The 25,716-nt window shown below is 37.9% G+C and overlaps 1 protein-coding gene and 1 long non-coding RNA gene across 3 annotated transcripts in view; one reads left to right on the plus strand and one right to left on the minus strand.

The window, feature by feature from the left end:
- The window catches only part of LOC309661398, a 461,885-nt gene that overhangs the window by 428,920 nt on the left and 7,249 nt on the right, over positions 1-25,716 (plus strand). The gene's annotated exons all lie outside the window — the stretch shown is intronic.
- NDNF (neuron derived neurotrophic factor) overlaps positions 1,410-25,716 on the minus strand; it is a 47,129-nt gene continuing 22,822 nt past the window's right edge. The window contains exons 2-4 of one of the 2 annotated variants that reach the window (XM_082462866.1): positions 19,891-20,079; positions 14,343-14,467; positions 1,410-12,691 (exon numbers count right to left, since the gene is read on the minus strand). In XM_082462866.1, coding sequence (XP_082318992.1) covers positions 11,298-12,691; positions 14,343-14,467; positions 19,891-20,078 — 1,707 coding nt within the window. In that variant the 5' untranslated portion in view covers position 20,079 and the 3' untranslated portion in view covers positions 1,410-11,297. Of the gene's footprint in view, positions 12,692-14,342; positions 14,468-19,890; positions 20,166-25,716 lie in introns of those variants that run through there. The other variant, XM_082462865.1, reaches the window with a different exon arrangement.

Genomic DNA, 25,716 nt, shown 5'->3' on the forward strand with positions numbered 1-25,716 from the left:
GAATCGTGGCAGCTCATGTCATGGCTGCAGTCTGGTCATCATGTAGTTAACTGCTTCCACCTGGTGAGGGGTTTCAGTATATAAGATAGCTCCCAGGATGTGGCTCGGAATATTATCTATAGCCCTTGAAGAGGGACTAAAGGTCCTTGACTTTGCTTACTGACTAAAGTATCATTATTTAGTCTTGTTGGACTGTTTTCCTTTGTTTCTGCATTTTCTCACTTCTCTGATTAAACTTCTTCTTTGGCTAAAGTTTCTCCAGACAAAAGGCAGGCTGAGGACATGAGGGGCAAGGACCATAGGGTTCTGTTCTGTTTCACTAAGACAGAAACCGAGATCTGGGTGAGAGCTGTGTTTATTGCTACTGGGGTGTCACGGCTTCCACACTCTCTCATTGACAGAGCATAGAAATACATGTGTGTATACTAATCCATGTATATACATGTACTGATAAACTTTTCTATACATAACCATCTGTATTTATATTATTCTAAATATGAGTTTATACTGGCATCTCCAACTCTATTTCATCACCATCACATGGATTCTAGCCTCCTCTCCTTGTTTATCAGTAATCTCCCATTCCAACGGTGAAAAGCCAGCTTCCCCCATCTGCCATACATTTACCCAATTGTCCAATTCCAGTATATACTCATAGCAGTACCAGAATTGTTAATACTTACCCCCATGGGAAACAACTTTGTCAACTGGACTATAGTGCTCATGTAAGTTTCTTTTGCTCTTAGTTTTACAAATTCCATTTCATTTCCAAAGTTACTTAGGTCAGCAATTCCCTCCCCTCCCACCCGCCCCCAGCAAAACCATCCCCTTCAGTGGTGTGGTTTCACATACATTTGTAATACAATTAGATCCTCTGGCCAAAATCTGTATTCCGTTTTGGGATCCCCTGGCCTCCTAGATGATTTCTTAAAATTTGCATACATTAAGCTGTACAGTTAGAAAATAAAGTGAAAATATATAAGCTAAGTGATCAACTCATGCAATTAAATGCAAAGAAAGCAGAAGGAGGAAAGCAATAGAGATAACATTAGAAATTAACAAAACATAAAACAAAGAAACAATTTAAAAGAGTAATAAAACCAAAAGCTGCTTTTGTTGAGAAAAATAAAACAGTTGACAAGCTCTTGGGAAGATTTAAGAAAACAAGACACAAATAATTTAAAAATAATAAAGGAAATAAAATTAAAAGTATGTAAAATATTTAAAGAACATAATACTATGAATAAATTTGGAGCAGTGCATTTGAAAATTTAAGTAAAATGACAAATTTTAAAGAACATATAAATTAAATTTTTGATTTAAGATAAAATAGAAAACTTGAGAGAATACTATCAGTAAATAGTCACAACGCTCCAAAAGATAATAGAACCAGATGGTTCACAGGTGTGTTTTATCAAATATTCAAGAAATCAGTAACTCCTAATAGTATACAAATTGTTTCTGAGGATAGAGAGAGAAGGAAAGCTTTCCAATCAATTTTGTGAAGCAAAGAAAACCTTTATAAGAAAACCAGACAAAGGCAGTCTGAGAAAGAAAAATTAGAAGACATTCTCATTCTGGGACATGAAAGCATAAATCCAAGAGAAATATATTATGGCTATAGTCTATATATGGTTTTGTAAATAACTTTATATTCTCTGTGTATTTATATAAAATATACATAATGTTTTGTAAATACATATAAAATCAGGACTTGTACAACAAACCAGATGTTGGCATTAACTTTGTATTTTGTCTTGCCCAAAATGCAGATGCAATAATCATTTTTATTATATAGTCTTTAAAAATACTTTCCAATTCTTAGTTCAGTCCTCTATAGATCCCTTGAGAGTAGTTTCATTTTACTTTTTACGGTTACTTCATTTAACCTGAATTTGTAATGAGCATGAAATGGGAATTTTAAAGGTATTTGCTCAAGCTCTTGTCAGAGAAGAGTGTCACGACATTTAACCCCGAGAGGATCCAGATACCCAACCAGTCTCTGCCCTTGTTGGCGCCTGCCATTCAGTCCCCTACCTGAACGCTCCAAAGAGCTGCCTGCAAAGGAGAAAGCCTCAAGGTGGCTTGAAGATGTGTGTCGTTTTCATCTCTGACAGAACTGTTTGGGAGCACTGGGTGAATAGATAAGAGACTTTCCTCCCTCACTATTCTCACCCCTCCCGGGAAACTGATTACGATCCAAGACACATGTAGACCGAAGAACTGCTTTGATTGAAAGGACTTGGTTCCTTGCTCTCATGGTATTAAGTGGGTGGGGTGGGGTAGAGGTTTATGAGAGTGATCATAAAAGACAAGCCAGGGAACGACCTGCTTTTAACCCAACCTCTGCGTCACGTGGACTCAGGGACAATTTCTACGTAGAATCTCAGCTTTCCTTGCCAATGTCAACTTGAGTAGTGTGGATCAGAAACACAGATCCTCCCAAGAGTGTTAAATATAAATGTTAATATCACAATCATGTCAACTGGGCTTTAGAAACATTTCCTTTGAACTTACATTTGAATATATTTGCCTGATTGTGGGTATCATGTGTGCATGGACCCCTAAGCAGTATCCCACATGGTGCGTGAGCACTCCCACGGAGATACCGACTGAAGATGAAGACAAGGTCTGGAAGGAGTTTACTTGTGCTAAAAAAATGTATTCTGATAGCTGTTCAGATAGGAAGGTGGACTGTATTCAGGACGGTTGCAATAGGTGTAGGGACGGCTGCAGTGGGGTTTTGCAGCAAGGAGAGATTGGGCTTAACTCAGGATACAACAAAGAAAAGTAGGGATTTACAGCCAAAGAGCAGGGTGGGAGGAGGGGGTCAGCGGATGAAAAATTATGATGAGGGTATGGTGATTCTTGCTAAACTGACCTAATGGGATTCTTGCTGAAGGCAGGCTGGGGTGATATGATATTATCTGGGGGTGGGGCTGGGGGGTAGGGGATGAGAAATTTGGCCAGATGTCCAGAGTCATCAGATTCCAGGGTGGGGGATTCGGGCTAAACTGACTTAGCAGGATTCTTGCTAAAACTGGGCTATGCAGGCCCTCCCAGGATGGACACTGGAGATCCAAGCCTAGGCAGCTCAGACCAGCCTGACTACAGGTCAAGGAGAGAGTCTGTCACTTGTTGGGAGAGGACGCCCGTATGCAACAATGAACACAGGAGAGGTCAGCGATGGTTCAGTCCTGAATTTGAGGATGGTTTAACATGTAACTGATGGAGACCATCATTGTGTGTTCATATGGATACACATTTTACATATCTGAGGAGAATGGGAAGAAAGGATGTTTGAAAAAGAATGGGATCAAGCTGACATGGAATGTGGGCCCAAATATCAAACTCAATGAAAAAAGCCAGTTGCAAATCTGTGTGTTTAGTATAATTCCATATTTGGTAAAAATGAATGGTAATAATAAATAGTAGTTTATATACAGGGAAGGAAAAAGTATTGGAATGTAAACAGAATTGTTAAAAATAGTTTTCATTGGGGAATAGAATTATAGTGAAGGTTCAAGTTTCATGGTATAGGTTTGAGTAATTTTTTAGTTGCTGTAGTTTTCTTTTTATAACAAACACTACCTTCGCAATTAGGAAAAAAATATTTTTTAAATGGGGGAGGGGCTAAAGGGGCAACAGAGCCCTCGTCTCTCCTTAGCACTGTCTAGGAAAGAGTTCAACCAAAGAAGTCATATCAACTAACTCACTGGCCCCAAAGGTGATGCTCGAACCCTGTCGTCAGCTGCTTTTTCCCCAGGCAGGACACAGAGTTCACCAGCTTTCAGCCTGCGACTCAGGCAGTGGCTGTGTGAGCTTCTTAAATGCCAGGTGCATAGGAAAATTTTATATGGGAACAAAGGTATAAGAGAGCGAATCAGGAGAATGTCAATATCAAATACTCAATGTGCCAACAAAGTTAAGTCCTTAGTAGAATGAGCACAAGTCCAGCAAACTTTAAAAGTAAATCTGTGCCAGTGGGTTCCATGGGAAGTCAGAGGATCTTTCCCAAAGGCAGGAAATGAGAATCACCCCTTCCAGCACTGGCTTTATCTATAACCCTGGATTTGACACTGAGTTGTACCCCTTATTAGCTGTGTGATATCAGGGAAGTTACTTAACCTCTCTGACCCTTGGTTTCTTCATCAGTAAAATGTGGAATAATAGTATCTACCTCATAAGACTGTTGTGTGGATTATCACAATATGCCTCAGCTCGGGGGCTGGCATATAAATGAAGGCCCAGTAAGTATCTGCAATTAAAAAACCTATAACAAAAGAAAGTAAAAATGTATAAAACAAAATCCCAAACAACCACAGACAACTCTATATGCTAAAACACAAAAGCATTAAATAAAGGTTTATTGGCATCATATTACAGACACATTTTATCTTATGCAAGCATTACAGCAAATTCTGTATAATGAGATATATAAGCAAATAGCAAGAAAGGTTGTTGTGATATAGTATAAGACATCATTAAATGGAGAAATCCTACACAGTAAAAGGAACTTAGTGATCCTTTGTGAATTATTTCTCTTTTGTCTCTAGGTCTTCATATTTATCCACGTCAAAGATAATTTGTTGATAAATGTCCAGGCCAACCTTTGAATATGTTTTAAATTTTCCCCATTTTAATCAATTGTCTCCTCATGTATTCTATTCTGTAAGTTCATTAATAAGCACTAGAGCTCACACCACACAAATGGAAATAGAAAGATGCATACATTTGGAGTCAGATGTATCCATTTTTTATTCAATTTGTGACCTTGAGCACATTATGTAATTTCTTTGTTCTTTGGGATCTTTGTTTGTTCAATGAGACTGCAATAATGTCTTCATCTCAGAGTTGTTATGGGGATTAAATAATTGTATCTCACATGCCTGGCACTCAGTATGTGCTTAAAGGTTGTTAGTTTCCCTGCTTTACCAAAAGGAATCTTAGATCATCACCCTTCTCATTTTACAAATGAGAAAGCTCAAGACCACAGAAGTTAAAAAAACCACACATCCTGAGTCCCATTTCTACACTCTTTCCACTGCTGTCCTTTCTCTTATTAGCTTGTTTATCTTCAATAGAGAAGAGAAAACTCAGTGGAATCAAAAAGTATTGTTTTCTTTTTTTTAAATATAGGTAAGCCACCAAGAGACTTTTAAAGGAGGTATACGTTTTATGAAAGGTAATAAGTAGTCTAAGAACCGTTTTAAATCCTCAGAGATATTAAAAACAGAAGTTCTGTTCTTCCAAGATTTCCATAGCAGAACATAAGTATTCTGTATGCTTTGGCACCAAAAACTCCAGCACTGAGTATTTATCTGCACATTTGAACTCAGGCCTTCGGAATGCTTGCCCATGGAATCCGCAAAGGAATTGGAGTTCAGTATTCAGAGCAGTGAAGTTTGCTCAGCACACAGCTGTATTTGAAGCCCAGCTCTCTTCCATTAGTCAACGGAACTTGCACAAAATGCAAGTAATTTAAATGTAAGTGCTGGGATCTTACCCTGCTTTCATAGCTTTGTCATCTTTTTCCATACCTGAAGATCACCTGTGGATAAGCCAAGAGAACCCGTGATCATGTGCGTGATGGAAAAAGTCAAAACTGGGCAACCTGTAATTTAGACCTTGGCCTCTTTATTTGAGGAAGAATGGCAAGCTTTATTTGGCAGGAAGGAGATATTCAACACTACCATTAAAAAGAGCTAAAAGAGTATGTTATTTCTTTAAAAACATGTTTTTAAAATGACATTTTACCATAGTAAAATTGGTTGAATTTTATTTGGTTATTTTAAAAATATTTGTACCTTTATTTGTCTCTCTCAGTTGTTTCACTTGCCTCTTTGCTGGTCTCAGGTAAAGTTCTTACTACATCCAGAAGCACCAGGAAACTTTAAATGTCACTAAGGTACTGGTGGGTGCTCTGATACTTGGAGACACAACCATTGGAAATGGGCCATATCTGTGACTACACCAGTTGCTCTTAGCAAATTGCTCACACAGCAAACTATATCTGTGGTTATAACTCTTAAACGGTTCAGCCACAATCCAGGTATTTTAACCATATGGACCCACAGAAGGGCACAAAATTGGTCAGTCAAATGCAGAGGCCTATGTGACATCTCTGTGGCTTTTGAGGGTAACAAACTGCTTCCAAAAACTGCTTGTTGATTTGGCATTGGGGAAATTTTCCAACCTGCACGGTAAAAGGAGCAATATGTTAATTTTATTTAATAGGTCAGAGTTCATTTTATAGGAAGGGATGAGACTGAACAGTCAAACTTCTAACCCTGCTATGCATTAATGTACTTGGTTCCGTTTATTACAAATAATTTTTCTCAGAAGCAAAATCCTGTCAGAATTATAATTAAATATGGACATTTGGGAGTCTTGTCAAGTGTATCTTAAAACAACTGTTTATATAATTCAGTGCTGCCTTATTTACACAATGTAGAAAGATTATACCAAGGGCTAACCATAGACAAGAAGTGGATATTTGCTCCTTTCCAAATTATGACAATTTGATTGGATATTAATATTGGCAAGTATTTACACAAGCAGAGAGAGACTGGAAACATTTTGAAATTGCTTCTTAAAGCTCACTTTCTGACAATAGCACCGGACTCAAAAACAAAGCAATGCATTCATTGCTTCTCTTAGTTGTAAGATGGTTATTATTATTATTTTTTTTACTGTTCTGTCTGGATCTCATCACCCATAACAAGAACCCATCTGCTGTGACTTCTTTGTTTTACACCTTAGTCTCAATTCATAAAATTATTTCAAATTCTGAAGTCTTGGGACATGTCCACATCCTGGGAGCCTGCTTGATGTGCCCCTGCTTCAAAGTTTCTAGACTCTAAGTTTCTAACAAGTTTCCAGAAAACCTTACACTTTTCTGAAAATTCTCCCCTGTGGGGCAATGGCTTGACAAGTTACATTCATTCTTTTCTCTGTTTACTAAGGGGTCCTTTACTAGGATGCAGTGTCCCTCCCGGCACTACTCTCTTCCCCCTCTAACACTTGATGCCACACTGTCTTCATTAGAATCTGAATAATGACAATATAGCAACATAACTACCCCTAAGGCCTTGCACTCTTCCATCTGGGAACCAGTTATTTTTCTGTGACGGCGATCAATAGCCTTCTATATATTTTATACTTTGAAAGAATATTGTAAAATATCTTTGAAAGAGGTATAAGGGTGGATATGAAAAGCCATTCTAAGTAATTTCACTCTAAACTTCGATTACTAAGTTTATTTCTCAAAGGTTGAGGAAGGGGAATGCAAGCAAACAGAAATGAAGGAAATCTTACCCAGATACATGATCAACCATTCCTAGCAAATAGCGGGATGCAATTTTAATACAGTGGATGATGATCTATCAGATTTTCCAGTGTCAGGTTGTGTGTAGAACAGAATCCAAAACCTTAATAAAATTAAGCTGTATTAGATCTCTCACCTCCCTTGATCTCTCAGACCACTTTGAGAAAGAAATTAGATAAAACTATACTTTCCTCCATGCTCCATTTCCTCTCTCTGTTCTCCTCTCTCCCATTTCCCACCTTCACAACAACAAAGACCCAAATCCCAAGCTACTGCATATTCTTCTGGCCAAAACTCTCTGGGAAAAACACAATGCTGAGTGTGTCCTGATGTCTCCCAGGTCCTGCGGACAACTTCAAACAAAGGACAGCTGAAATTGGGCTGAAGTCACTTTGCTTGGTCCTCGGGGAAGGACCCAAAGGCAAGTTCCCAGCTGACTTTATCTCTATTGCGCCATATCTAAGTGGGGAAGGAAGTGGCTGGAGAGCTCCAAATGACCTTGTTCTTCAAGTCAGATGCTGGATTTTGTTTTGAAGCCAGCCAGTGAAGAGAGACAAAGGTGCGTGGTCTGGGTGAGCGGCTGCATGCCTTCTGGAGTGAAGAAGTGTTTAAAATGAACTCCTGGAGTGAACATTAAACTGGGAGTACAGGAATCTGGGTTCTAGTCTTAGCTGAGCCTCAATTTCCTCATCTATAAATTGAGATAGTTGAACTAGGTGATCTCCAAGAGGCATTAGTAATGTGTTGGAAGAGATTCCTCTTGGTTTCAGGTCCAACAAATTCCTTGAACTGTATTCAAAACGTGTGTGTGTGTATGTGTGTGTGTATTTTCAGTGGTGTCTGGACCTCCCAAACTATTAAAAATCATTAAAACTGATTTCAAACTCTAAAGTTCCTCTAAGTGATTTTGTATTTGAAGTCGCTTCATTTGGCTTTTCAGGATACAAAAATCGTAACTTTTCCAAGTGCATTCTGAGTAACTAAAATAAGCAATGCATATCTCCTTTCCAGCACTAATCCTCTGATGCATGTTTAAAAAATTAATCTAGACATTGATTATAACTTAAGCAAGAAAATCATCTGCTATAAACTTTTATAGATTCTGAATAGTTTTAGATTAAAATAATTGACTAATGAACTTAACAGCCTCAGTTTGTGTGTACATGCAAACCTAGATTAGAATACTTTCTGTCTCTAAAAATAATCATAAATTTTTTTTTCTTACAAGTTTGAAGTTGTCAGTTATAGGTTACACACACAGTCTTAACGAAATTTGAAATGGTCTTTAAGAATGAGTTGCTTTGAAGTCATAAATAAGATAAAAATTTTATTTCTTTTGGAAAATAATCCATAAGTGACTTCTTTTCCCTAAGAATTGGTGATTTATATTCTAGTAAGGATTTTGGAGTCTAAGCAATTCTATTGCTTATTTGTTTCGACTATGAGAACTTTCTTTTTATTTCTCTGGTATTCAATTTCCTTTTGCACCTGAAAAATAAAGATAGTGAACTCAAATAAAATGTCCTTAGAGATTCCTCCCTCCTCAATGATACTACGGCTATACTTGGTATTCTAAATGCCCTGTTCTCAATATAGCTATCCCGGAGCTTAATGGAGAAAAGGTGGTGCTTTCATATTAGCTTTCTAGTTCTTTTGTTAATTAAGAACAAATTTTTCTTTCTTGTCCTCAGTTTACCTGAATGCTCCTAAAATCTAAACACATTAGTAAATAAGAGAGCTTTATTTTTAATAGGTTTCTCTCTTCCTTTATGAGTGATAGAAGTTTTACAATGTGTGTTTAATTTTCCCATAATTTTTAAAAGGCAAATTTCACTGGGACCATGAAAGAATTCTCTGGTATATCCAGACTACATAGAAACTGCCATCCCAGTTGGCTAAAAAATAAAAGCTTGGTTAAATTGACTTGGCCTGGCTCCCAGCGTTTCCCAGGCATTTAGCAATATCTGAGAGTTAAGTCCATCACCTTCAGAAGCTGCAATAACTCTTTGATTCACTGTAGTCCCATTTAGCACATTGCTCTGTAATAATATATTGGTGAGTAATATGAGAAAGTTGATTCTCCTTCCAAAGGCACCGTATTTATAACTTAGGATAAGAAGGTCTCTGGGATATTGTCAATTCTAAAGTTCTCCTTCCAAGTTGGTTGGTTATGTGGTCACTGGGGACATGCTCTTTCTTCCTTTTAAAAAATTATTTCAGGTGTCATAATGCTTCATACGGATATGATAAATTTTGTTTTGATATCTTAACACTGATGAATTGGATGACACATTTTTAGGGGGGATATTTTCTCCTACGGTGGTCCTTTCATAAGGACCACCACTTATACTCCCCAAGGCATAGTGACTTTATACTCCGTAAGAATGCTACTCATGTACGCCCACCACATGAAAGGTGGTGCCGGCACATAGGGGAAATGTAGTGGTTAAGGAATTACACCTGCCCCACTTGTAGTTACAGAAACACTTTCTAATTTAGAATCATAGAATTCTACAAAAGACAACGTCTCATGATAGAAGGTATCCTATAATATCATCTTATCCAAATCTCTCACCACCTAATTTTATAAATGGGAAAGAGGAACAAGGGGAGGTAACAGATTTTCCTAAAGCCACATAGCCTAGTTGACTGTAAATCCCAGACTCTTCTGAATCCTCCAGTGTTTTCATGACACATCATGTATAGAACCTGTGGAGAATGAAACTATCTAAAACTGCCCTCTGTAAAGAGTTTTTGATAAATGAAGGTTTCTATTATTATTTGCCTAAATTTTATCTTACACCTAAATTATTTTGAAGATTCATGAGAAATCAAAGCTAAAAGTAACAGACTGTTAATGTTACAAAACAGCAGCTTCCATATTTTTCTCATTACTAATTACAGTCCTAATTGGTAGTTGCTTAGTTGCTCCCAGTAGAAATCAAAACAATTATTTTGCTAATATTCAAGCAGCTGGAAAATATTTGGCATATTCCAATTTTGTACTTAAAATAGATGCTTATTTTTAAAATAAAGGTAATATATTTTAGGTTGTTAAGGACGATTTGTTGAATACTTATCGAGCTACAGTATTTTGAGGCTTGTCTTATTCTAAGTCCATTGGTGCGCTCTCAATTCTCACAACAGCTAGCTCCTATTCAATGTCAAAATACAAATTTCAATAACTGTCTCTAATGCCACAGTAACTTTAGAGAGATGCAGCATGCCTTTTAACTATTAAAAAAAGGGTCAAACCTGGTGCAAAATTACATAAAGGCGCAGTTTGGGGGACAGAATAGAAATTGAATACACCAAGGTAGCTGCTTGGGAAAATGAACAGTATATAATCTAATATCTTTAATTTTATATACATGAATATAATGTATGTCAACTTTGTACATGAGATACATACAGTATTTAAACATTTTACTCAACAGATAAGAATTTACAATAGCAATAGAACTGACTAAAGGGCTGTCCACTTAATATACTTAGATTAGATCCGTACTTTAACAGGAAAAGAATTTAATAGTTTACAATCATAGAAACACTGACATTTAAAACAAGACTTTATAAAATAATTTATATATATCCTAGCATCTATTGAGAGGAATAATTTGCATTTGTGGATGTGTGCAATGAATGGCATATTCAAAATTTTTAGGTGATAAAATAATTTAGAAGCAGTTCATGCAGTGGTCAAAGCAAGGGATGGCAGTTCCTTCAAGATGTCCTTTCTCTTTGACATCAGTGGATATCAGATGCACACTAGGTACCATTGGGGCACACTAGACCAAGTCTCCTCCAACAATTACTTATATAAACATCAATATACACCAGTTGATATCCTTTCTTCCATAGTACAAGTACAGGTCACAACTTCTCTCAGCTGTGGGAGTAGTCAGTTTATACTTAAAGTGATTTAATGTCTCTCCTGGAGTTCTAAGTGATATATCTCTATACAAGGTAACTAACAGAACTTTCTGGTTTTCACAACTTTACTCTGATACTTCACAGAGTGCCCCCCATGTCCTGTGACATAAACATCCAGCAGGTAAGATTTTCCAGGCTGAAGACCTTTAATTGTTTCTGTGGTCACTGCTTTTTGCAGGTTTTGACTGTGGAAATATTTACAGAGGACCTTCTCTGATTTCTTCCTTGTATCTGGTCCAAGGCATTGGTTTTGCTCTCTTTTCTTCTGGTCTTCACTGTAATTATCATTCACTTCTTTTTTGTAGATGCAAAACTTGTTCCTTTCCTGGGTGCCTAGCCAAGCCACAGTGGCCGAAGAACAGGTACGGAGCTTGTCGAAGGCTTTGATGCGTGTGTCTTCAGGAAGAGAGGGAAATGACTGCTTACTGGGTCTGGTGGTAGCTAATATTTTCAACATAGACGCTCCTTTCTTGTTTCCTTTCAGTCGAATGAGATATTTGGCTTTCGGTTTTCCTCTCAGCTGAAACTGTCGAATGCCTTCCACATTCTGAGACAGAAGAAGTTTCCCATCTCTTCTCACTTGGATTTGGACAGCGTCCAGACAAGAGTGAATAAAGAAGGTGACTTTTTGGTGAGACGAGACTGGAGCAAACCGTAGAAACTTTGCCCCCTTCCTTTTAACAAACACATCTGTAACTTTCCCATCTTTCAGCTCAACTGTCTTCTGTTTCGCTTCTTCCTTGGTCCTGGCAAAGGTGCCCACGTAAGCAGTGCTCATGTTGCTGTTGCTGTTGGCCACGAAGACGTCAAAGTAGTACTGCGTGTCGGGTTTCAGATCCGAGACGGTGAAGATGTTCTTGTTTCCTATGCAGATTTTCTGAATGTCAGCCTTGGGCCTCGAGTAGGCATGCCGCCCCAGTTTCGGAGACGGCTTTGTCAGGAAGCTGCTCTCTTTACCTGAAGCATCCGAAGCAAATCCGAAGTGGGCAAAGTCAAAAGGGCTGAAGTCCAGACCGGGCTTTGGTGCCATCATGAAAGCATCGTCTGCACTCAACTTCGCTTCCACCGCGCAGAGACTTTTGAAATTGTGCTCCTTGTTGATGACCACACAGTACTGAATGGGCTGTTTCAGCAAAGAGGCCGTGGGGCTCGGTTTCCAAGCCAAAGTGACCGTGGTGCATCCCAGGGAGGTAACGTCGACTCTTGGGTCGTAAGGTAATTCAGGGTAGGGCTGGTCCGACTCTGGAGTTGTGGTGGCATATACTTTGAAATGTGTGTCTTTCTCTGTTGAAAGAAGCTCCAACTGATATAAACCAGATGGAGAACTAGAAGATATGAAATATTCCACGTCGTTGCCTTTGTAGGAGAATAACTCTGTGCCTTCCACATTAATGATCTGCTGCTTCTGCTGATCTAGAGGCTCTGGATCCCCTAAAAGACACAAGAGAAGCACAGCCTACACGTCAGGGCATGTGCTGTGGCTTACCAACCTTAGATTGTGTTCTTAAGACAATTTAATTGAGTTTTTCTCCATTATAAAAGGAATACATGTTCCCAGTAGAAAACTGGGAGATAGAGAACAAGATAAAAAAAATCATCCATTCATACAAGATCCAGATAGTCCTTTATTAATAGTTTGGTCTATTTCTATCATCTTCCTTCTACACATGTTTATGCAGTTGGTATTATTTTCTCTGCAACTTTATAACATTTATTATCATGCATATACGTACCTAGAGAAACCTCCATTTTTCTCACTTAATAGTATATCATAAAAATAAAACTGTTGGTTAATTTTTGACCATTATAATAATGCTGTTATATATGTAAGGCTTTTCTGATTTTACATTATTTCTTCAGGATAGATTCCAGCTGGTAGAATTTTTAGGTCAAAGACTGCAAACCTCTTAGAGACTAATCCCTACTGTCAATCTGCTTACCAGAAGGATTCTATCAGTTTGCACTTGGGTGGCTAGCCATTTCACTAATTTCACTTTTGTTAGTAGGACTGGACAATCTCATTAAAATATAGAATATAAAGCACCAGTAAGAGGACCTAATTTTCAATGTGTAGAACACGTGCTCAGGAGGAATATAGGGAAAGTACTGAAACTAAAATAATGTTTTCCATTTTTTGTTACTATTAATATCAGATATCACACAGATATCAGTGTTAGAAGACCCAGAGAAGGACTGTGTAGCCAGAGTGGGAATGGATCTTTTCCAGCTGATCACTGCAGGTTGAGAGTGAGGTATGTAGAATTTCATATTCCTAAACCACGCAATTAACACAATCATCATGTGACTATTCATTCTACCTCAATCTCATCACTTTCCATGTGCCCTTTCAATATTTTCCTAATTACAGTGTTCCCACATCACTGTAAGTATCCAGCTTGCTACCATCCTGTCATGGCACCAATCTCAAGCCTTCACTTTAAGCTAGGATGCCTTTGCCCCTTAAAGGGAGGCAGCATCAACCCAGGGCCTCATACAGACTCTACTCATTTCTTTGTATCTGTTATTTGCTTTCCATCATCTGCATTTTCTTTAAATGCCTGACCTATTCCTCCTGACTTTCTTCTCAGCCTGGACTTTCAGTGGTGCTCAATGCCCTTTTGTTCTCTCTTTGTGGCTTCCCTTTATTCCCCTGAGATCAGAGGCTCTTATCCTTGGGTGCATATTAGATTCACCTGGAGGGGAACTTTTACCATCCCAATGTCCAGACCCCACCCCAGGGCAATTATATCACAACCTCTGAGGTAGGATGCAGTCGTCAGTAGCATATATAGCCCCCAGTGGTGAGTCCAATGGTTAGACAAGACTGCAAACCACAGCCAGGGAAGCTCACCTCTTGCCTTTCCTCACTCCTTCAGCCCACACACCTGTCTCTCTCAACCTTTTATTTTACCAAATCACCACCATCTGATGTCATTCTCCATTTCCCTCATCTCCATCCCCAAATCTCCAGCTTCCCCCATGCATCCATGCTGGTTTTTCTTACTAAGAGAAGGCTGTCCGTCTCATAAGCCTTTCAGCTATCCATCCAGAGGTCTGGGGCCAGATCTGCCGCGCCGCTTACCTGAGCCTTCCCCGCTCGCGTCCTCTGGCAGCTCCTGGAGGCTCAGCGTCCACGCTAAGGGCGCATCGCAGGGAGTCACTGTGACTGACAGTGGGGTGTTGTCTTCTTCAACCACGAAGAAATACCTGGGTGAAAGTGGACCACTTCAGACCGAGGTAATTCATCCTAACACTTACAACCAAGATTACTGGGGAAAATCGCTTGGTTTAATTTGTATTCATTTAACAGAAAATCAAACTGGCTATCTGACACAAATCATGATATTTTCAGCAGTAACCATGGAAGTCCAATAGCCCAAGGTTCTGCGACCAGATTTACCATTGACACAGTCTGAGATAATTGAAAGACATTGAACCAAAACGTGGAGTTTGGGTGTTGCTCAAGTTAAGAATCAACACTTACCAGTTTGGGGGTGTTATTTAACACCAGTGCAAAGTAGGTCACAACCAAGAGGAATTTCCAGGTACGTTGCCCTACAGGTACTCCATTTTCCATAAATTTGACAATAAATTTATGTTACTCCAAGGGCACTCTAAAGCACCAACCATTCCAAAAGATCATTTTCACAGCAATGTCCTTCTAAAATGCATGTTGGTCTCTGGCAAAATAACACTGTATTCATGTTTTTACAATCTTGACTTTTGTTCACAGTTTTACTATTCCACATCCTTTTGGAGAGAGGTATCTAACGACCATTTGAGAAATATTTTTAAAAGGCAAAGATAACTGTGTCAGTCAGTGGAAAGACACATTTCTCTATCACTAAGATTTTCCGTTGAATTAATAACCTAGTGATTTTAAAACATTTTATAAGAACAAAACATTCTCCTCTATGCTTTCCCCTTAGATTTTTAAAATGATGTCTCAAAAGAACGTTTAAGTAGAATAAAAATATTGTCTATGTATAACAATGCTATATACTCTTACTCTGAATAATTTAGATGATTCTGTTTATCTTTCAAAGCCCATAATCTTGCAAGGGAGGAAACAGTGGTTTCCTCACTGGTTTCACAGCAAAAAATAAGCAAGTTTCACTTCCTAGAGACTGCACCTCCTGGGTACCTCTTTGCCTCTCGATTCTCTCTATATCCACCCCAACACCCTCTCCAAACTGACCACCATGGTCCCCTGCTCCATCAGTCTCCTCTGCAGTTCTTCTCACCTCCCCGACCTCTAACCCATGGGGTGAACCAAGGGCCCGTGCTACGACACAGTTTTCTACCCGTGCTCATTCCCTGTGTGATCTCACCCAGGCGCACAGCTTTAACCTCTTCTATTTTAATGATTCCCCAATTTAAATTGTCAGCCTGAACTCTTAGCTAAATTTTAGAGACAACTATCTTCTCGCCATCTTCCTTCAGATATTACTGAAAATTTCAAACTTAAGATGTCTAATCCAAACTTCTCATTCTCTCGCCAAACCAACTTCTCCTGCAGTCTGTCTCTACTCAGTAAATGACAGCCTTAACCTTCCAGTTGCTCAGGACAAACGTTTTAGAGTCACTCTTGACTTTTTCTTACTCTTCCACTCCACATACACTGAATCAGCAGTCATTATTTTTTTTTTTGGCTTCATCTTTAAAATATACCCAGAGTCCATCACTTTGTTCCACTTTCCCTGTTACCACCAGATCAAGCCACCATTTTTTCTTGTCTGAGCATTGCAATAGCCTTCTAACTGGTCTTGTTTCCACTTTGACCCCCTTAGTTTATTTACCTCCTTCCAGGAGGAGATGCCCATGTACACCTAAGTCTGAACACACTCGCTGCAAACCCTCCAGGAGCTTCTTGTCTCATTCAGAACTTGCAATGATTTGCGTGCCCAACCAAATCTCTAAACTTGTCTCCTCTATTCTCTCCCTTCTTTACTCAGCTCCTTGCTCTCTGTGGAATGACTATGGCACACTCTTGCCTCAGGGCCTCTGAACTTGCTGTTCCTCCAGCTGAGATGCTCATCTTCCAGCTGTTGACCTTACGTGCTCAGTCACTGCATCAACTCTCTTCTCTAGAGTCGGTCACCATCTCGCCATAGACCGACTCTGACCCCTTATGTAAGATATCACCTTCCTACCCGTGAAGCTCTTCTACTCCTCTTCATTTTTCTTCAAAGCACTTATCACTACCTGATGTATTATATATACCTTTGTTTATTTTTTTTATTTTCCCACCTCCCCCAACTAGAATGAAAGCTACAAGAGGGCAGGGCATTTGGTTCATTGATGAAAACTTAGAGACTAAAATAATTATTAATAAATATTTGTTTAATTAATTAATGAATAAGTTTAGCTTTTCACTTTTGAGGAAAAGTCCTTAATTGTTCAGAGAGTCTACAACTTCCCCAGCAGTGGGGCCTCCGCCTACCTCACTGTCATGTCATTATCCCTTTTGCTTTCTGTGCTTGAACCACGTAGGGCTTCTTTGAGCCATATCATGATGTCATATCATCAAGTGGGATGTTGTTTGCTCTGCCTGAAATACACCCCTTAGTCCTTACTAATATTTGTAAATAAATAAATAAATAATTTTTAAATTGAAATATAGTTGATGTACATGCCCTTACTAATATTTAAATGTCACTTCTTCAGGGATGCCTTCTCTTACTGTTCTGGCTCAGGTTCTCTCACATACTCCGAGTGTCCTATACTTTTCACTTTGGGCACCTATTGCAATTTGTGACTATATATTTATATTATTATTCGATTAATGTCATTTTCCCAACAAAGGCCCACTTAGGGTTCATTTTCCATGTCATTTTATTCTCAGCATTTAGCACAGATTTCTGCATGTAGAAGGTACTTGATAAACTTTTCTTAATGAATGCATTACTAAATGAATAAACAGAACCCAAGAATCATAACACCCACCTTATTCTAGCCTTAGGATACCTACACTTAGTCTGTTTCTACCTGAAGATACTGAATCTAAATGGAAATACATGTGCTTTCCCCCCTTCACTATTCCAAGATGAATTAGGAGCTGGAGGGTGGAAATAGGGCTGTGGAAGGACAAATAAAGTGAAGATCCTATAAAAGCAAAAAAGCTTGTTTGGAATATAGTAAAGTTAGACAATCATCCAAACAAAATAACTAGATGATTGCACTCTTTACTGTATGGAAATTTTATGGACTTAAGCATCCCTAAAGACAGGTGTCAGATGGTTTAATTTTCAAATTCAGTCAACTTTTGGAGAGTAGAATTTTGTTCCTTTGGCCAGGTTGCATAGGTGATATTAACCACATAAACATGACTGAACCTATGAACATTACAAACAATTAGGTAAGACAAAATAATTTATTTAGCATCGTGTAATTTTAAAAGTATTCAAAACTTCTTAGTTTTGTTTGTTTTTGGTTTTTATGTGGGTAGCAGAGCTAACCAGTGCTGAAATCAATGTGCATGTTCATCTATTATCTTCTGTTCTCATTTCAATCAAGAAAGTAGTTTATTTCCCAAAGTATGCAACTTTGTCTTAGTAACTTTAATACCGGCCATAAGCAACCAATAACAGAGAAAACAATGCTTGCATTCCACAGGGTAATCATTATACATAGAAAACATCAGAGAGTCCCTCTAAGTCAACATTTTCATATGGAAGCACTTATGATTAGGGATAAAAGACAATCTGAATAAACTTTAACAATTTGACAAACATTTATTGTCTACCATGCACAGTGCACTGGTGGAAGGCAGCTGCAATCAGAGATGATAGGGCACGATCTATGAGCGCCAGGTATTTACTGGCTAGTGAGGGAGATAGAAATGTGATAAATATGCTCCAAATTACAAGGCCAGAGTTGAGGGATAAACACTTCATGAACCATTTAGACTTTGGAATTTATGTATAAACATAAGAATAATTAATGAATTTGTTTTCTTTTGCTATTCTCTGCTTCCAAACTTTATCTGGAATTTCATCTGTAGTTGTAATATCAACAATGTCTATGTGTGTTCTCCCATCACATATTTTACCCCTAGAAATGACTGTGGCCACAACTCTTTATTTAACTATTGTTAACATTGCATCCAAATGTAGATATCAAAGTCTCCAATCATGATTTGTGGGGGGGAAAAAAACCCAAAAGAATGAACAAATGAAAGAAATAAAAACAGAAGGAGGAAAGGAGTATGTGTTGTTTTGAAATGTCTTATAATAAAAACATGTTGCTTCAAAGAAAAAAAAATGTAATTTTAAGACAGCGCTTAGAACCAAAACTTATTTAATTTTTAAGAGACTGGAAGATCAAAGATAAACCATTTATTTGATTAAGTGAAATGATTACATAATGAGGAATGCTGTATTTTAAAGAACACTGCAAAGCAGTGCACAAGTACATTTGGGAAATCAAAGTAATTTTTAAAGAAAAATTTGGATTCACTCAAAAGTTTCAAGAGACAAAAGAATATGACAAGCAAAATGGTTCGGCATGAATTCAGCTGATATTTAAGACTAATTTGAATCGCTAAAACTGCCTCCTCTACCCTTCCTTGTTTTCACAGACTAAGTCTCTGTAAATACTAAGACATCAAGTTCCTTTAGTGTAATCATCCTTGCATTTTGTGCCTTCACTCTTATGAATGTCATTGAAAGAGTCATAATTATTTTATATATTACTGACAAATCAGTTCCTAATCTATTACATTCATGCAAACAAATAATTTCATTCAGATGGTGCTGAAATGATACCCAAACAATAGGTCACACCCGTCAAAATATGAAAACTGATTATCTACTCTCACACAGACTGACCGGATGGTAACATGTCTGTGCCATTCAGTGGAAGAGGAGCACCACGTTCCATTCTTATTGTCAATTAAAACTGAAGTGACAAGAGAAAGACGACAATAATTTGATACACCTCAATCTTTGGAAAATGGATTATTGATGATATGACATAGTTTTATCCTTTGGAATGCCAAGGTGCCCTAGGTTAAAAGGAAAAACTGTTTTTGAAATATGATAAAGAGGAGTTTGGGTACTGCAAAGTAAGTAACTTTAAATATAATTAGTTTATATGATTGATTGATTGATTGATATATGTTGATATATGTAAGTTTTAAAGGCCAAAATACTTAGAAGCATTATGTGAGTTCAATATGTTGATGTTGGAGTGCAGATAAGCAAGAGGCCAGTTTTTATCTCTGTTTTGTTTGATGCTTTCAGAACCAATCATATTGATCAAAGAAATATTATCCTTACAAGCCAATGCAAACCCTTGAAGGATCATATGTGTTCAATTAATTTCATTAATCCTGTAGAGTCATTCTTAGAAATTTCCTACCATCCTGAAGAAAAGAAAATGATCATTCCAAAACGTTAGACATGCAAGGACTTCTCTCTCCACCCAAAAGATCACAATCAGCGAGAATCAAAGAGATGTCTAATGACTAGATGTTGCACTGCCATTTTATTTTCTTACTTAGAGAAAAATAGGCAATGCTATCCAGAGGTTGATTGCAAATTACCTAAACTAAGTCTAAAAGGTCACTTTCTTTTTCAGAGACACCCTTTCTGAGCTTATTGATAAAGGAAATACTGCAGGGAGAATACCTTTTAGGTGTGTCTCTAAAGAGATAACTGCTAATTTCAGCTCCATCTGGAATTACTGACGAATCATGAAAAAATGCCTTGTCCCGAATTTGCATCTGAAAGAGCTCCTCATCTCGAGTGGGTAGCTTCTGGGTCCTGGAGCTGAGTGGTAACAGCAGCCACAGCATACACCAGTGGAGAGGCACCATCCTGGGGCAACAAAAAGAATTGCTTACATTAATTTTACAGGCAAAACACTTGGGCAAGTTGCGAACTTTCTGAAGGGTTCACACTATTTGGTTTTGACAGAAAGAGCTGTATTATGTATTTTGGATACATGCACATGAGCTTCAAGGCAACTTTCCAGTTCTTTTTTTTTCAAAGTATTTCAACAAGTCGATAATGAATTCACCAGAATTTCAGATATTAAAAAGATTTTGAAACAAAAGGACTCTTGGTGCATTAACTTCCTCGGGTATTCAGAGAGAAAAGGCCCCCCTTCATTATGGCAGAAGCCAATATGGTCATTGTAGACATCTCCATACAAATGTCTCAAAGCTTGAACCATAACATAAGTCACAGAGACCCACTGAGAGCCAGAAAATTACCACTACACAGTTACTTTTCTTCTTCCTTAAAATTTGACGAAGGATCATATATAGAATTATTCTGCAAATCAGATTTTCATAAATCAGAGATTTTAAGAGATTATAAAGTTTAACTTTCTTATAGGATAAGCAATTTGTCCAAAATCCCGAGGTGAGTTATTTGCCAGTGTCTAATATTACAGATTTACCAGACTCTTCAACACAACACTTATATATAAACTTTTACCATATTAAAAAGTGGGCTTGGATTCCCACTTCAAATCAAGAAAGACCACTGGGGACTTCCCTGGTGGTCCGGTGCTTAAGACTCCGCGCTTCCAATGCAGGGGGTGAGGGTTCCATCCCTGGTTGGGGAACTAAAATCCCACATGCCCTGCGGCGCAGCCAAAAAAAAAAAAAAAAGACCATTGGAAAGTTCTATACTTAGGTCATTTGTCTTAACCTCCAGCAGAGTTATATATTTACCACTCCAGTTTTCATTGAGTTACATTTTGGCATTTATCACTGACTTTCATAAAAAATCCTATAAGCAATCATGGATCATTCTCTAGGGCACCTTGCTGTAGGGATGTTTTCAAGGACACCATCTTCTACATGTTTCCCTTTCCCAATAGGAAGCCGCAGGTAGGCGAGTTCTTTTCACCTCAAGTGCTAATGAAAGGCTTTGCTTCCTTTGAGGATTTGGTGCCTGTTTTCCTCACAGAAAAAACTAGGTAAGGAGTTGTTTTCCCTTATCTCTTTGACAACATACATCAGGGAATTCAAGCATTAGGGAAATATAGTGTTTTTACATTGAAGTACTTTAAATAGTGAGAAAGTCAAATGCAAATATTTGCGATAATTTGAAATGAAGAGAATGACAGTTTTATTTCTAAATAGTCATTGCTATAGCTATGAGGTCACCTCTACTTAAACCATCACTTGACTTTAGTTTTTCTTTGAGTGCTACCAAAAATAGATTCATACAACTGAAAATATTTTTTTGAAGGGAATAAGCTTTTCTTTTTTCTATGAGAGTTTGAGAAGGAATTTTTCCCAGTGAGTTTGCTCAGAAAGTTCCTTTAACTTACTTTTTCAAAATTTGCTTTCTGCCATGTGCTCTGCAATTTTCCATATAAATATCTGCAGTAATTAGGAGTTACTATGTGCAAAACACAGTGCTAAGTTGCATTTAATATTCACAATAACCTTGTGAAGTAGGTGCTATTCTTATATAAGTATAAACCTCCTTTAACATAAGCAGAGAAAGGATATAAACCCAAGTGAATCTGACTGCAGAGCCCAAACATTTATTTCCCATCCTTATTTCTCAATTGTATTGCCTTTGAATGAGAATTTGACTGAGAGCTAAGAAACTTGACTTTTTAGTTTCAGCTCCTAACTAGAAGTGTAATCTTAGGCAATTCACTTAAAATTCTGGACCTCAATTTTATGAAGGATTTGGATGGATGACCTCTAAACTCTGAAAACAAATGATGATTTTGAGACTGAACACTAAAATCTTCTTCCCAAATAGCTAGCAGTTTAGGAATAAGACCAGGCCTCCTTGAGTTTCATTAAATAACCTGTCCCTCAGATACCCAGGTGATTGTCAAGGTGGAATCCAAGGAAAGTTGGGGATATAAACAAGAGCTCATGGGAGTTACTAACAGCAAACAAAGGTTATATCTACAAAAGATGGCTGGGGGGGATCAAAAATCAAAGCTTAGTGAACCTATTCAAAACAAATAGGGGGGGCTTCCCTGGTGGCGCAGTGGTTAGGAATCTGCCTGCCAGTGAAGGGGTCATGGTTCGATCCCTAGTCCGGGAAGATCCCACATGCCGCGGAGCAACTAAGCCCGTGCGCCACAGCTGCTGAGTCTGTGCTGTAGAGCCCGCGAGCCACAACCACTGAAGCCCGCGCGCCTGGAGCCCATGCTCTGCAGCAGGAGAGGCCACCGCGGTGAGGGGCCCACGCGCCGCAAGGAAGAGTAGCCCCCACTCACTCGCCACAACTAGAGAAAGCCCGTGCGCAGCAGAGAGGACCCAACACAGCCAAAAATAAAATAAATAAATAAATTTATAAAAAAACAAATAGGGACATGGTGGAGTAAACTGAATGGGACCTCCACTAACGACCCTCAGTCCCTCTCCTCTGATGCCCTTCATCCTGTAGCTAACAGAAATGGAAAATCTGAATAGAATTTGATATGCTGCCCCTATAAAAAAATACTTATTATTTCAGCATAATAAAACACATTCAGTTTACTTTGTAGTAGCATCTCTGAAAGTTTACCTCCTGAGAGCAGAAGAGGCCAGATAATAAAATATGTCTCTTTAGAAATGGTTAGAATTTGGCTTTCCATATTTATTAGGAACTTAGAGCAAACATGCCATGGCAGCACTTGAGTGTGAGATACTTGGGAGTATTTGCCCTAGAACCACTCAAGGGCAGCCTTCTCTCATTAGCCCCGTATTTGCTCTCAAAGCTGTCAATTGCACAGTACCACTGCACAGCTGAACAGGACAAGCTGCCCAATGCCCCTGGGTATTTGGGATAGTTAGGTCAGCCCCAGAGTTAGAGAACTAGCAAGTTATGACTGGTGGGAATTTTCCCAGCATCCTCAGCTGCCTGTGGGAGGAACTTTCTCTTTATTAAATCAGCTAATAAAAAGAGATGAATTTTGAGTTAATAACAATATTAATAAATTTGTTGTGTATGTGCTGCGTGCCAGGCACTCTTCTAAGTGCTTCATATCTATTATCTCATGAATGCCAGCAACAAGCCTATGATGTAGGCCCTATTATTTATCTCATCTCATCTCAAAAATGATCAAACTGAGGCTTGGACGCGTAAGAACACATAGTGAATACAATATGATATAAGAAATATAAACTATCAGGAGTGAATACAGTAGGATATAAGAAATATAAACTATCAGGAGTGTGGTAAATATGATTATTATATATTCCCCCACGTGAGCTACTTAGCCATGTAATATTTAGTAAAGTGAACAACTTCAGATGATAGGATTATGCAGAGTTGTGTTAAAAAGACAATTCTCCATGGGTTTCTGTGCTTGTTTGTGCATATGTGGGGAGAAGAAGAACTGACTGCCTTTGTTCCAGATTATCTTTTCAAGGATGTTTGTATAGTAAACAGCCTTGGAAGATAAAGCTTCTGGAGCAAAGAGCAGGCATGATTACTACCCATTATAAAAATCTGGGTTCCCTAAGCTCAGGGCTGCTCTCTTATAATAAACCCCACTCTATGGGCTGATGCCATCAGGCCCTCTTTGCATCACCCTACGAGAATTGGGGGGTCAGGCAGTGGGAGAAAGTGCTGCTGCTGTGGCTCTGTGGCTTCTGCTGTTGTTCTGTGTAATAAAGTCCTTGGTCGCTGACCCAGGAGTCTCATGGCATCTAACATCCGTGAAACTACGGCAGGCTAACTTGTTAGCTTGCAAGGAGGGTAAAATCTCATACTCTTCACAGTTATTGACACTAAGATTTTACTTGTTAAATTATTTTACTGGCTTATGGACTTTACTGGCTCAGGTAGACATTTTTATTTAGATAATCATCAATAGGGAACAGACTAAACTATCTTTTGCTTTCTTTAAAAAAAAAAAATCATATATCCTCAGCTAAAATTCTATCAGGTCACACTTTCTGTTTCTGAAACAATTTTAGCTATTTAAATTGCCACATCAACTATGGGCAAAACAGACACTTTTCAGAAAAGTGTTTAAAATTAGTATGATCCCTTTTCTTTTTATTGTATCTACAGGAGAAGCTGGGTGTTAACTGAACTTATTGTGGTAACCATCTCACAATGTACGTAAATCAAACCATCAGGATATATGCCTTAAACTTATACAGTGATGTATGTCAATTATTTTTCAATAAAACTGGAAAAAATTAGTATGATTCCCCAAACACAGGACTTTATATTCTGTAGGATTATTGTTTTCAAAATGTTATTTAATAACATTCATGTATTGCTGGGGAAAAACATACTCAGTTTTTAGGGAAACCTAATAATTTGTTCAATTTGATCAGGTTACAGGCAGCATTTTTTTAACAAGATGTACTTAAAAGCAGCATTGAATATGGCTAATCAAAAAACTATTATGCAGACATATTGTGCATGTTTTTGCAATTTATATTCACTTATTCAAATTTAAAGCTTTATGTAAGTATTGTTTAAAGGATGGAATTTTACAGATTTTTTTCCCTACCAAAAAAATGTTCTCTCTTAGCTTAAGAATTAGTCACTTTTAAATAAACAACTGAAAATACATTCTGCTTAAGAATAAGCCTTGGGTAATCCAGTCTATAAGAACAGACTTTTCTTCTAAGATTACAAAAGTGCCCTCTAATGGCATAACTTTTCCTCTCATTTCTTTTTGTTACTTCTAGGTATCTAGAGCTTATCTAGGTTTAAAATTTAAAGTAAATAACATTTCTTAGAACTTCTCATTCAGCGTTATTACTTCTGTCATTGGCATCTTGTGGATAATCTAGGAAATGTGTCTGCACAGCAAGAAATCTTGCTATCTGTCTACAGTCAAGGGTCTAGTTCCAACAGAAGTAGAAAGTTGCTAGGATGGTTCCAAATATTTTTATTTTGCTAGGCAGATCAATCAACTTGGTTGCACAATGATTTTCAGCCCAGAAAAACTAGGTGGTTTTATCCTATTACTGAGAAGACTGACTTTGACTGTTTCGATTGAAAAGTTCTGGTGAATCATGTTCATAGATGCTAATCTAAAACTCTGAGATTGTTCATATTGTCAGAGGCCTTCCCCATATTTGAACATTCCTTCCTATCCTACCAAAACTGAAGTGAGAAAAGAAAAATGACCTAATGATTTGATATACCTCAAACTTTAATCTAGATTATTGGGAATCTAGATTATTGGAGATATGAGGTAGTTTTATCCTTTGGAATGCCAATGTGTCCTAGATTAAAAGGAGAAATTGTTTTGAAATATAATTGTCCAATGAGATGAACAATGTATTCTATACCTGGAAAGGTAGAGAGAGGTTTGGGCACTGAAAAGTAAATAACTTTAAATATTATTAAAGTTTATTAGTTTAACTAATAAACTAAACTATTATTAGTTTAGACTATACACACACACACACACACACACACACACACACACACACACACAGATATTTAAATTCAAGCTATTTAGACACACTATATGGATCCAATTATGATGTTAAAGGTACATGAGCAATGGTTCTAAAA

This window comes from Balaenoptera physalus (assembly GCF_965194825.1).
Source record: "Balaenoptera physalus genome assembly, chromosome: 5".
NCBI classification, from domain to species: domain Eukaryota; kingdom Metazoa; phylum Chordata; class Mammalia; order Artiodactyla; family Balaenopteridae; genus Balaenoptera; species Balaenoptera physalus.